Genomic DNA, 13,150 nt, shown 5'->3' with positions numbered 1-13,150 from the left:
GGTGTGTGTGTGTGTGCGTGCGTGTGTGTGTGTGTCTTTGGATGCGGGCCTGGCGCTCCTCTCTCATTGTCTCCCAGCGTAGCAGCTCGGCTGTCAGGAGCGGCGGAGACGGATGAATTATCACAGAGAGGTTCCCTCCGAAGCTCTCACCTCATTTAGATGCTCTGCCTGGCTCTGACTCTTGCTAACAGCGCGACACGGCGCTAGCCTAGCGCTGGGGCCCCTCGTCGCCTCCCTTTCTTTGTTTACAAATGTATGCTAATGAGCGGGCGGACGAGAGGAAGCGTGCGACCCCTGTGTGCTCACTCTAATTCCGTCCCCAGTGACACATCGGCTGTGACAGTCGTGGTTCTGCTCGGGATCAGAGGATCCCCCTTATCTCCTCTGCTGTGATTGGAGCAGCTGCCTCCGGGTTTCACTGGCAGCGGTGGGGATTACATCGTGAAGTGTGTGTGTGCACGTGTGTGTGTGTGTGTGTGTATAATATCTCCATACTCTTGCTTAGCGTATAGGGGTGTAATGAATACCCCAGAGGGTGACAACTGTGGACACATTTAGTAGCAGTGCAAGACCCAAAAACTTCAAGGCTTCTCAAGGAACTTTATGTTGTTTGTATTTATGTGTGTGTGTGTGTGTGTGTGTGTGTGTGTGTGTGTGTGTGCCCCCTATAAATCATCTTCCTGCGTGTGACCGCTGTAACTTCCTCTCATCTTTCCTCTCTTTCTCTCTCTCTCTCTCTCTCTCTTACTTTTTTTGTGATACCGTGTGTCATTGAACATGATGAAACGTTTTTCATTTTTCACTCCCGTCTCCATGGCAACCCAGCTCCGGCCTAAAGCAGACCTCCCAGGCCTGGAGACGGCCAGTGGAGCTCGCAGAGGCCCTCTGGCATTAAGGCGGGTGGATGAGCTGGGCGGAGGCAGACGGCCGCTCGCAGGTGCGCGGCGGAGACTTGTGCAGGGATCAGACTGTTTTGCTCCGCAGCGTTTGGACGAATATCTACTGGAGGGAAGATTGACAGAATTATGAGTTTCTGTTATTACTTTCTGTCCAATATGACCCGAGTTTCCAGCTAACAAGCCCTTGAGAGGATACTAGAAGAAAGCCAAATGTATCAGTGACGGAGCCTGTCGGGGATTGTTTAATCCATCAAATCTATTCCCTTTTATCTGTTAATCTGCAAACTGGGCATATTTATACCTCATTAAGACCCAGTTTCAAATAAAACGCAATAATTTATCATTTTCATTTTGGAAACGGTAGAAACACTGAAAACGATGGCGTTTTCACGGTGAGCCACTAGTGGGTGCTGATGTTGCTTTTTGCACTGAAACCCATGGTACAGAGTGGAAAGTGTTTAATAATAATAATGCATTAGTTTTATATAGTGCTTTTCTGGACACTCAAAGACGCTTTACATTGCATTATTCATTCACTCCATACAGAGTGGTGGTGAGCTGCTATTGTAGCCACAGCTGCCCTGGGGCAGACTGACGGAAGCCCCACCGACCACCACCAACCATTCACTCTCACAACTTTCATACTTAGGCAAGGTGGGTGAAGTGTCTTGCCCAAAGACATAACGAAGACGACCCGCTCTACCAACTGAGCTACTGTCGCCCCCAATTTGTTATTGTCCATCTCCTGAGCATGTGCAGAACAACTCTTTACTGTGGCCGTTGTGTGCAGCAGACGTGGCAGCCTTTTCAAAAAGTTGGATTTTCCACCCGTTTCCACGGAGTCAAAGCGTTTTCGAAACGTTCCACCTTGAGAGCTGCTTTTCTCTTAAAAATTGCATTTCTAGTGATTCCGAGCACCATCGCGGTGTAAACGGAATGTTTCCTGACACCACTTGAAACATCGTGTAAACAGTCTCGTTGGTTTTGCAAGTGACATCATTCCAGCTTCCCGTGGCATTGCTTTCTCACACACTTCTACTCATGAATCAGCGCTGGCGCCTGTGTTACCCTGACTAGTAGCAACAGCTACATGATATTAAGCAGCCGGGTACATGAATCAAACATTGTTTGGCTAAACTGACTAATATCTGGCGCCAGTGTTTGGAAATTTCCTAGTTCAGCTGACTAATCACTCACGTCCCCGCTTTAAAGATGCTGAGCACATGAAGCCTGATTGATTGACGCTCAGTCAACCTCTTGACATATTTGCATAATTAGTGGAAATATTTTCAGATTGCCTTTCATATTTGTACACACACGACTATAGCTGTTGTGAAAATGAGCCAATTTTCTCACAATGATTTCCATTCTGAAGGCAGCAGACCTCACACTGGTCCTCATTGTTGCAAATTGCCAAACTCATCTGCTCTGAAATGCAAACGTTTAATTGATTCTATTCATTAGATTTGCTTCACGACAATACCCTCTAAGTATTAGCGTGTGGATCTTTTGCATGTGCTTGTAAATGTGTGTGTGTGTGTGTATTTGCAGGCCAGTGCTGCGCTCAGGTCATTTCATCTTCTTTCAGGCGGTCGGTTAATCTGTAAATGCGCTCACATGTTTAGTCTCCATCCAGACGTTTTGTTATTTTTGGTATTTGAATTTTCCAGAGCGTCTTTAGCGAGCTATTAGCGAAGCACACAACATTACAAGAGCTTAGAGCAAAGGGTGGAAGAGAGATAACAGGACCTATTTGGCCCTGACCCATATTACAGCACATTATGCATCTCCATGCAATCGCTCTTTCTCTCCTGCCCCACACACCCACAGGCCTACAAGCGCACTTTTCCTCCCTCGCTTTGCTTTTATCTCTCCTCCCATCTCGTTCTCTCTATCTCTCCATCGTGGTTTCTTACTGTCACAGACCTTTTGTCTCTATTTATCTCATCTCCAAAGCCTTGTTACAGCTCTTGTCTTAATGCATCCGCGCTTTCCTCAGAAGGCCGTGCTGCCGGAGCCGAGCTGAAGGCCGGGGAGTGGAGCACTCAGAGCCGGGCCTATTCATCAGTGTCACAGCAGCCCTCCACTCTGCTTCATTACTGACTGGCTAATGGCACAGATCAGTGCAGTTTATTTGCTATAATTAGCTAGCTGCATTTGGCCGGCGCGGCCCCAGCGAAGCTCGCTACGCTTATGCTGCCCCCCCCCCCCGCCGCCGCCACGCCACCCCGGGTGCGCGCTCCGGCTCCTGGCCGCCGAGCCTGAAAGAGTCATTAAGAAACACCGCCGGCACGATGCTTTGACATCGCCTGTTGCCTTGTGTTAACTATATTTAACGTCATTTCTGATGAAACAGTGAATCGGTTTTCAGCTTTAAGAGCTTCCGTGTCCGACATTTAACAGAGACTGTGGAGCAGTGGGTGGAGCAGGTCAGCCCAGTCCCACGGGTGGTGGTGCGAGCCCTCACCTCACAGTGTGCAGATGTCCGAGTGTCCTTGAGCAAAAGACTCAAACCCGACTTTCTCTCGATGGAGGTCGAGACCCTCGCACGAAGACTCGGTGAGGAGCTCGTATTGATTCGCTGTATTCAATCACACACTGTAAAATCTCTTTCAGACCTTGTTTTGGTTGCTTTTTTTACCTGATCAGAGGTGGTTATGGTAGCTAACGTGGATTAATGGATTAGGACCTCAGCGTCCTGAGACGACCGAGTCAGTGGCATCATGCCGATGCTCTGATGATGAAAGACAGAAAAGTGAGTTCCTGTCTTTAAAGTGAAATCTGAATTATTCACATTTAGGAATGATAGAGCGATGATCGCTGCTATGATAAAGTGAATCAATAAATGATTATGTGAGGAAGGAATGAATGTGGGCGGTTCAGGCTCTGTCCTCCCGGTTTGCATATTTTCTCCTTTCTCGCTTGTCCTTCCATCCTACTCTTTTTCCTTTTACAGTCTCCACCAGTGGGCTGATCTCTGGTTTCACTTCTAATTTAATGTCCTCTTTCGCACCCTGCCCCTCCACCCTCACGTCATCTCCCCCACTTTTCCCCCCATTCTTGTGTTCTTAAAAGCCTCTTGTTTCATCTTCCTATGCAATTTTAATCTTCTTTACTGGCCGGGAGGCGGGGGGGGGTGTATTAAAGTGTTTCCACACGGTGCCGGTGCGAGCTCACGGGGAAGCTCCACCCACGCCACCGAGATGGAGTCGCAGTGTACTCAGCGAGAAGACGACTCCGAGACATCAATATTTCACAGGGAAACACTGTTGCTGAGCACCTTCACTGTCCCCGTCGTGCTGTAAATCTTTACTTGGACTTTTTATTCTGTTTATGGTTTGTTGCTGCCCGAGCTTTTCCGTAAAGTTGCGGTTTCCTACGTTTCCATGGAGACGGAGTCGGAGCGTTTTCGAAAAGTTCAGAGTTGAAAGTTATTTGAAAGTTGAAGTTTCAGTGAGTCCAGCCATCTTTGTTGTGCAAACGGACTCCAAAACTGCAATGAAAATGTGTTCTCACTTGAAAATGTTGCTGTGTAAGGTCTTCAGTGCAAATTCGCAATTTTCACTCATTTTCCTGAAACTTGATGATAGCTGTGGACAGAGTGTTCAGAGGATTATTTGCAAGTTAACAGAGTGAACAAGTAAGCCAGGGGTGTCAAACACATTTTAGTTCAGGGGCCACATACATAGAGCCATAATTACCTTTACATTTTATAGTTTTCCTTTGTTGTGGTGGAGAGAGTATGTGATAAAAATACCAATTATTACCGAGAATGACCACAATGTCAACATGAAGCCAAATTTAATGAAACGTTCTGGATCAAAATACAAAGAAAGCTTAAAAACATTCTCTTTAGCTGTTGTATTATTCATGTTTTTACAAACTGAGCCTTACAGCATGGCTCGTTCGTCGTTTCGGCAGCCCTCCTGGGACACCAGTGCAATGGAAACATGCAGTGGTGAAGCAGATAAAATCACCTCGGTGGAGGAAAAGGTCAAAGTGACTTAGTTAAACTTGCTTAAGCAAACAAAGCGAGTAAACACAGGCGTTAGCAGCTCAGTGCAGCAGCCGTTTAAGAAAGGCCACGCTTGAATCTCATCCGTCAGACATGAAAACTGTAAAAGCAGTGGCCCCAGTCTAGTTGACACGCGGTCTCATGGAACATCAAACTTCAGTCATCAGACTGTGAAAACGCTTTATCTTCTCTCCCATGGCTTCAAAATCAGGATTTTTTTTTTTTCCTCTCTTCTTTTTGTTGTTGTTGTGATGCTCTCGCAGCAGGGTGAGACGCACAAGTAAACAGCGTGAAGTTATCCATCAGTCCTGCTTGGTGTTGAAAGGCACGGGCGAGTAGTAACTGTGAGTGGGAGTGTTTTCCCTGCCACAAATTGGGCCCCTTGGTACCAGATGAGCTTCATTTCAATGCCTGCATCTGCTAAAGCAATGCCGCTGACCACTGACCCCTTTTCACAGGAATCCCTCCTGCAGGGAAGTGTCACCACAAGCATTCTGACATCCTTAAAACAGCCTCGTTGTTTACCCTTCATGCATTCACACTGTCTCCTTCTTCATCAAAAATAGTCAGCTGACAGTATGCAAGTGGAGCTCAAGATGTTTCTGAGTCAACAGTGTAAGAAAAAAAAAAAAAAAAGTTACCTGATTATCTGAAAGGTTCAAATTTAGTTGCTAATTTCTGACTGTTAACGTTTGTCTGTTCAAACACTTCATTTTATTCCATGATTGACAGAAAAATGAGCAGCAATTAATGAAATGGGCTCATCGTGTAATCATTATAATTTTAAAGTGTGCACATTTGTAATTATCTAAATTTTATGGAAATGTCATTTGAATGTGTTTGGGTTCAAACTGAAGCGACAGTTTTTTCGAGGGACAGCTCAAAACTTCAGTTGCGTTTTGAGGTTCTGTTTACTCAACTGCGGTGCCTGGAGCCACTGAAAACGCTACTTTTGGAAAGCGGCTCCCAAAGTGTAACTTTTTGAGAACGATACGCTCCATCAAGCACGCCACGGCTGCAGGAAATGGGTGTTTTGCACGCGCTCAGTCGATGCACATTGACAGACATCTATTAAGCTGCTGCCGTATAAACAGGACGGTTAGTCAGTTTCTAACGGATACGCCCAACAATGAAAATAACCAACTGCAGTTTGGATGTTAGCCTAAACATCAGGCTGTTTTTGAACTCGGTTGACATTAAATAAATGTCTGTAAACCCACGAAGCAGTTTTTCTCTTTCCCGCCGTTAGTCGTCCTCCATTAACACGGAGCATTAAATGTGCTTGGCTGCGCTTTTTAAAAGGACACCCTGCAGGAGCCACTCTTGAGATAACGCTGGCAAATGAATTGTGATAATGACCGTTGGCGTTGTTCTCTCCCCACTTTGAACTGCTGTGCTATTATTTCCTCCTGTTTACCGGAGGGAGCGTTGTCATGGGACGGACCCGGCGGCGGCCGTGAAGATTATTATTAGTTAATTTGTTATGACTCGGGTTTGTCATGTATGTCTCAAACTCCTGCTCGGCTTGTGCCGTTTCATTTATCTTTCATCCCCCCCAAAACTGTTCACTTTCCTCATCGAGCTAGCCTTTGTTGCCGTTCCCGTTTGTGCGATTAGCATTCCGCTGTATCACCATTCTGTCGATCACTGAACATACATCGGAGCACCACCTCACAGTGAAGCACAGTGCTGTTGTCAGTCTTGTTCAAAGATAAAAAGAGACGCGCGCGCACACACACACACACACACACACGGCATGCATATATTCTGTGAGTATACGCACAAACACGCTTCCAAACAAGCTGGCACACATACAGCGCTGATGAGAGCTCTGACAGCTGCATCTCGCTGAAAGCTATAGAGTTAGAATATCATTAGCTTTAAAAGGGCAGCCAGGCAAGGTGAACTTATTATTCACTTTTCAAATGCAGAGGAATCTGGGAGAAAGTTCCCCAACCCCCCCCCCCCCACACACACACACACACACACACACACACACATCCTCCTCCCCCGCTATCTACAGATTGTGCTCATGTCAACTCTGGGATAAGACTTCTGTTTATTCTGCTTTTTATTATAGATACAATCTCTGCAATGCTCCTAAAGCGGTCATCATCCGCGCACTCTGGAGGTTGAAAAAGTTGCGTCGCCTTATCGGCACGGTAAATAATGCCGCTGTTTGAGAAGTGGGGGGCCGTAAGCTGATTAGGCGGAACGTAAGAGAGGAGGCTCCTTTGTGATTAGTATTCTGCGTGGCCTCCTGCTGGTGGCGGAGCTCGTCGTCAATTGTCTTCCATTAACCTGCCAGTCAGCTCTTCATTACTTCATTAGAGCAGCGCGGACGCTTGAGGAAGTCCCGCCGCAGACTCTCCGCCGACTGCGACTCGTCACAGCGTCGGTCAGACTCCGTCGCACGCCGCGCTGATGTACTGTCCTTGGATGTTTGTTTGGTTCTTTAGAGCTTAGTGTTGTTGACTGAAGCTACTTCACAACAGCAGCCGCCGGCTCATGATCGCAGGATGGAAATATTAACCTTGTGTCTGGGATGACTGATTCACCTCCACGCTGCTGTTTGGTTTGCTCATCAGACCTCAACAGGAAATATTGTTCGTTTCAGGTCTGAAATTCATTGAAGCACACGACCCTGCTTGATTTAGGCCCGGGGTATACTTTCATTCATCTACCTAGAGATAGGAATTTGCGTTGTGTTTCTAGTGACGTCTAGTTTTAGCTTTTGTGTCGGTCTTAGAACAGATGGAGTGTTGGTCGCTCCTCCCATATTTCATATGGAATACTACATCTTTGTTCATCGTCTTGGATTTCAACCAAAAACTGCAACCAAAAGCAGCAGCTTGCAGTTGGTTTGTATCCAAATAAACCTGCCAAAGTGCGAATTTGTGCTTTTTCTTCCTCTAGACATGCATTATTCAGTCATGTTCGCCTACTTTTAGCGCTGTGAAGGCATGCTGTCCACAAACGCTTCAGTGGTTCACCCACAGTTTTACCAACAGACACATGTGACCACACACAAACCCTGGAAGCGCTCTCGTTCTCATTATCCGCTCGCTTTGGGATTGTTCAAGAATTTATTAGAAGAATATATTAGCGGCGGATGTTCTTTTTCAATTTTTCAAACATTTATCTCAACGAAGGGACTCTGTAGAACGACCACTAATGATTTAAATGGAACTCATAAGTTGGAAATAGCAGCAGAACATCATTTCCGCGTTGCACTTGATAAGAAAAGTTTTCCGCGGCACCGTGTGGGGTGCAGGGAGACATACTGTGCTTAAAAACTCTTTATTTTCACGGGAAAGCAGTTCAGTGGAAAACCTTCTCAGACTTCAAAAGGCATTGCCTCAGAGAGTTGAAGATAATTTTTTTTTTTTAAAAAGGTGAATTTTTTTTTTTGTTGACGTTTGCATTCTCACGTTTCCAGCACCTGGCTGAAGCTTCCAGAAATACTTCTCTTTAATTTCTTCCCCTCCTCATGGTAGATAACAAGACGAACAGACGGATTTGACTTTCCGATGATGTGTTAGACTGTGATGGCTTCAAAGCGCAGGTCCTGTAGATTAACTGGCCTCGTTCACGACGGCAAAAGGAAACTCCGCTCCGTGCCTTCTGTTTGCCGTAATTCTCGACAGGTGTTGGTTGAAGCCCGGCTTTAATGCAAGTGTCAACCTCTGTCGGGAAACTTTCAGCACAATACGCCCTTGCATAATATATTGCCGCGCACAATTACAGAGGGAGATGGGAAAAGAGCTTAGCGGGAAATTCACCGTGAACATAATAATTTTCTACAGTGTTTCATTTATTCTGCAAAAGAAGATGATTTTTCAGATCAAAGCCTCTTTTTATTACAGTTGTCTTGAATCACTGAAATTGCAAAGAGAATGAGGAGAGACGGGAGAGATGATAGCTAAACAAATAAGGAAAACAAGCCATCCGCACACATTATGTTAGCGGCGGAGTTTCAAATGATCCGCGACAAATTGTGTCAGGATTAAAAATAATGAAACTTTACATTTTGTGTGTTTTCAGCATGATTTGTTTGTTGCTGCAATTCATCTCAGTCTTAATCCATGGACGGGAAGCGTGCACACACGAGTGCACTCCTGCCTTTACCATCGCTCTTGACTCCATCAATCTCCGCCCCCCCGAAGCCACCCGCATCCAATCCAGCCCACTCAGACTCATTGTTGAGGGGACATATTGGAAAACTATTAGCTCTCATTATGCTTTATAGCCACCCGCTCTCCCTGTTCTGTCTTTTAATCACATTCCATCTTCTTGTGTGTGTGTGTGTGTGTGTGTGTGTGTGTGTGTGTGTGTGTGTGTGTGTGTGTGTGTGTGTGTGTGTGTGTGTGTGTGTGTGGGCGTGTGCACACAGCCTCGTGCATGCACACGCTGTGCGTGTGCGTTGTCAGACAGACAGTAATGAACCACTTTAATGCATTTAGATTGAGAAGACCTCAAAGCCACCCCCCGCCCCCACACCCCCCCGCCCCACATTCCCCCTCCCTTTTACGGAGGAGTCGATGGTACATACGCCACCTTTTATAGTCGCCCATCCAAGCTGCAGAAATGTTGTGCATTCACGAGCCATGTCAGCCAAATGGGAATGAATGCAGTGCAATACAAATAAAACGAGATTGGAGTGAATCAAGTATGGATTCTCTTTCTTTTTTTTTTTTTTTATATGAACTCCTCACAGAGGTGGAAACTCTCACACGGGCCTGTAATAGTATCCATTTGGTGCCTGTAACTCCAAATAACCAGACTCCCTTATTGTGCAGCGGTTTGATCCTCCACCAGTGTTGGTGTGCGAGTGTTTTCAGCCTGTGCGTCATGGTAAACACAAAAGTACACTTTTCATACTTTCAATTTTCATCCGTTTTGGATTCATAACATCGACCGGAATATTTCATATCAACTCAGTTCATCTTAGGCTCTGTTTACAAGGTTTCGATTGAAAATTCCGTTGTGTTTTGGGCATCCGTTTCCACGGCAACAGAGCTCGGAGCTGCTGAAAACACAACCTTTTGTTGACGCCACCCAAGGTGGAACTTTTTTAAAAGCTTCCTCTCCATCCATCCCCATCGCAACTTTTTGAAGATGCTCGACTTCCTCTCCAATGAAAACGCAAAACACTGCGATAAATAGTTCTTCTACACGTTGGAGCACATATGGACTCTCCAAAGTGTCATGGCTACCCGTCTACTTGAAATTTTTCTGAAACGGAAATGCACAAATGATGCATTTTTACATAATAGATCGTGCAAACAGGGTCGGATTCTAACTTCAGAACATGTCTTAATATACTGTTTAAATTATTTCCAATGTTAGCCAGTGAACCACCGGGTTGAAGTCCTCATTTTTACAGAATAACAAGGACACACACACACACACACACACACACACACACACACACACACACACACACACACACACACACACACAGTAGATTCTTTTTTTGTTACCTCTGTTGTTTTCCCCTGGCCAATGCAACTGTCATCATTGTGCGGCACAACTCCCATAATCCATCTGTGGCATGACAGGATCCGAAAAGCTATTCTTTGTGTCTCTCCGTTTGTCGATTTCCTCTTCTTCTCTTTTTTTTCCTTTCATCCCATTTTCAACCATCCCCCCTTCACATTTCCCCTCTGGAATGGTTTTTATTCTTCTCTCTTGTCTACTTTCGCTTTTCCAATTACATTTTTTCCCCCCCACTTAATCTCCTTTTCTCTGGAAACTTTTATCTGGGTTTGATGACAGTAGAAAGACTCGGTCGGAAGGAAAATGAGTGAAAGCTGGAAATTACTGGTGACCACGATGATGATGGAAATGAAGATATTCATAATTATAATTATGCTATTGATGTAGATGATAATGATAGCGATCAGAATGACAATGATGCTATTAATGCCGATGATTAAAATGGAGATGAGGGTGATGGCAAGAAGCACGATGGGGATGACATTGACGCCGGCGATGATCCTGGCGCTTGCTGGCTTGTCTGAGCGGTATCCATGTCTTCACCTTGGCCCAGATGGAGAGCGGCAGACGGAGGGGACGGACGCCAGCCGAAAAAGAGACGCCCGCTCCTCGGCCGGACACCACAAGAGCGAGGACACGAGCGACAGCAGGGAGGACGACGGCGCGGTGAGTCTCGCTCTTCTTCCTGTTTGGCCCCGTGCGGCTCACCCCGCCCACATCCCTCTGAGGGGGCGCCGTGAAGGGACCGGTGACGCCGCCACAGATTTAAGTGAAAATGCAAAACTTTTGTTGTGAAATTCTTGGTGAAAAAATGGTCATCTTGACGCTTTTTTCCCCACAGTGGTGGTAAACGCGAATATAGGTTTTAGAAATAGCATTATAAAAACAGCCAATAGCTCCCACTAGTGGCCTAAAATGAAAACTACATCATTTTTTGCCATTTCCGTGTGACCGGACACCATTTTCAGCCCTGCTTTTAATTCTTGAGGCTTTGTTCGTTGCTGATTGCTTCATTTTGCCAGCGCCCAGACCGAGAGGCCTCTCCTGTTGTAATTAAAAAGAGATTAGCCAACGAGGCAGAATAATCTGGGTGTAGGTAAACGTGCTTTGAAGTTGGTGAAACTCACACCGAAATGGCATCCGTCGTATTTTGTTTTAGTAGTTGTTGTTTGATTGCAAACTTTTCTTTTAAGGGAAGCCTATCTGCAGCTTAGCCTCGTGACCCCGCCCACTGCAGCGAATTTTAATAATGTTTCCAGCTGCTGCTCAAATCATATTTTGAATACATTATGCGATCTAGCCTCCTCGTCGAGCATTTACTCCTCCGATGGTTTTCACGCTGAGCGATGTGATTTTAGACTGAGTGATATTCTGCAGCAGAATATGAGACAGAGTTTGGCCCACAGCCAGGGATCATTAGCACTCAGTGCTTTGCATCAGTAAACCGCTGAGACACTTTAGCTTATGCTTAGTCTTTATTCTTTACTTTAATGCCCATTTGGGGTTAAGTACAGCAATTTCAATCAATGTGATCTACTTTGGATGATTTCCAGGTACGACAGGTCACCTTCAGCTCTTGTTGTTCTTCAGTCACAGTCCAGTTCAAGATTTTTTTTTTAGCAGAAGTCTTCAAAAAATTTTTTTTGAAATTTGTATCAAACTCAGTGAGCAAATGTTGACAGTCTGATCCGAATGTCTGCTCAGAGGGATTACAAAGAGAAACACTTCACAAATTTTCTGCTTGGAAAGGGTAATTGGCTTCGAGGGCCTTCGACAATCAGCAAATGTTGAATTTCTACACAAGTGGTAAAGTCATACTAGCAGGACGGCGTATTTTTCTTTCAAATTGGGCTTTAAAACCACTGAAGATATCTATCAGAGGGGAGAAATGAAACGGGATTCTGTTCTGTAGCATTTCAACTCAGTTTTAATGGGTATCTGTGGTTATTTTATTGATTATAAAGTAAACAGGCTGAGCCCGAGTTTACATGACAACACTGGGAGGCACTGAAAAGGCATTTTTTCCAAAATGTGGAACTTTTTGAAAACGCTGAAAACAGGCTGAGTTAAAACTACACTTTCACCATTCATTGTCTTGGCTTGAGGCAGGGAATTTATCAGGAAGCTGTCTTTCCTGAGTCTCACTCGTCCAGTGCTTGCCACTCATGTTGACAGGCTGTCTGCCTTGAAGCGGCGCCTTGCCCGAGGCTCAGGTATCTGAAAAACTACCCGAGGTGCTGAAGGACCGGGCTGTGGAGGCAGACGGGCTGCACAGATTCAATGTTTCCTGTATTTGGCTGTGCTGAATGTTGAATATCACAACATGCTTAAACGCCCCCCCCCCCCCCCCCCGACGAGTAAGAGATGTCGGTAAATACTGCTTAATCAAATTTATTTGATTTAGTTATCGGGCATTTGATGGCAGAACTGTTTGCTGGAGAGGATGATTTCACTGGGCAACAGAGGGATTTCCAGTGAAGCTACTGTCTGTATCAACATCAACAGAATTACATGGTGAATGTTTTTCCATACTGTTTATTTTAAGAAATAACTTTTTTTTTTTTTTTTTTAATCCATGGTACTTTTCCTTTCATTCATTGTCGAGCGGTTGATTTTTTTCCCAGTTTCTCAGAATCACACTCTTCTTGTCCGATCGAAGTGCCAAGACTTAAAGTACAGATTATAAGTTTGAACACGAAGCTTCGTCTTGGCTTTTCACAAGAAACATCTGCTGGCT

At 45.3% G+C, this 13,150-nt stretch overlaps 1 protein-coding gene across 1 annotated transcript in view; it reads left to right on the top strand.

The window, feature by feature from the left end:
• The window catches only part of b4galnt4a (beta-1,4-N-acetyl-galactosaminyl transferase 4a), a 143,502-nt gene that overhangs the window by 36,451 nt on the left and 93,901 nt on the right, over nucleotides 1–13,150 (top strand). The window contains exon 2 of the mRNA XM_030095527.1: nucleotides 10,967–11,079. Within this exon, the coding sequence (XP_029951387.1) occupies nucleotides 10,967–11,079 (113 nt within the window). The remainder of the gene's footprint in view (nucleotides 1–10,966; nucleotides 11,080–13,150) is intronic.

This window comes from Salarias fasciatus, chromosome 7 (assembly GCF_902148845.1).
Source record: "Salarias fasciatus chromosome 7, fSalaFa1.1, whole genome shotgun sequence".
Taxonomy (NCBI): Eukaryota; Metazoa; Chordata; class Actinopteri; order Blenniiformes; family Blenniidae; genus Salarias; species Salarias fasciatus.
This window is presented reverse-complemented; position numbering and strand designations above follow the sequence as displayed.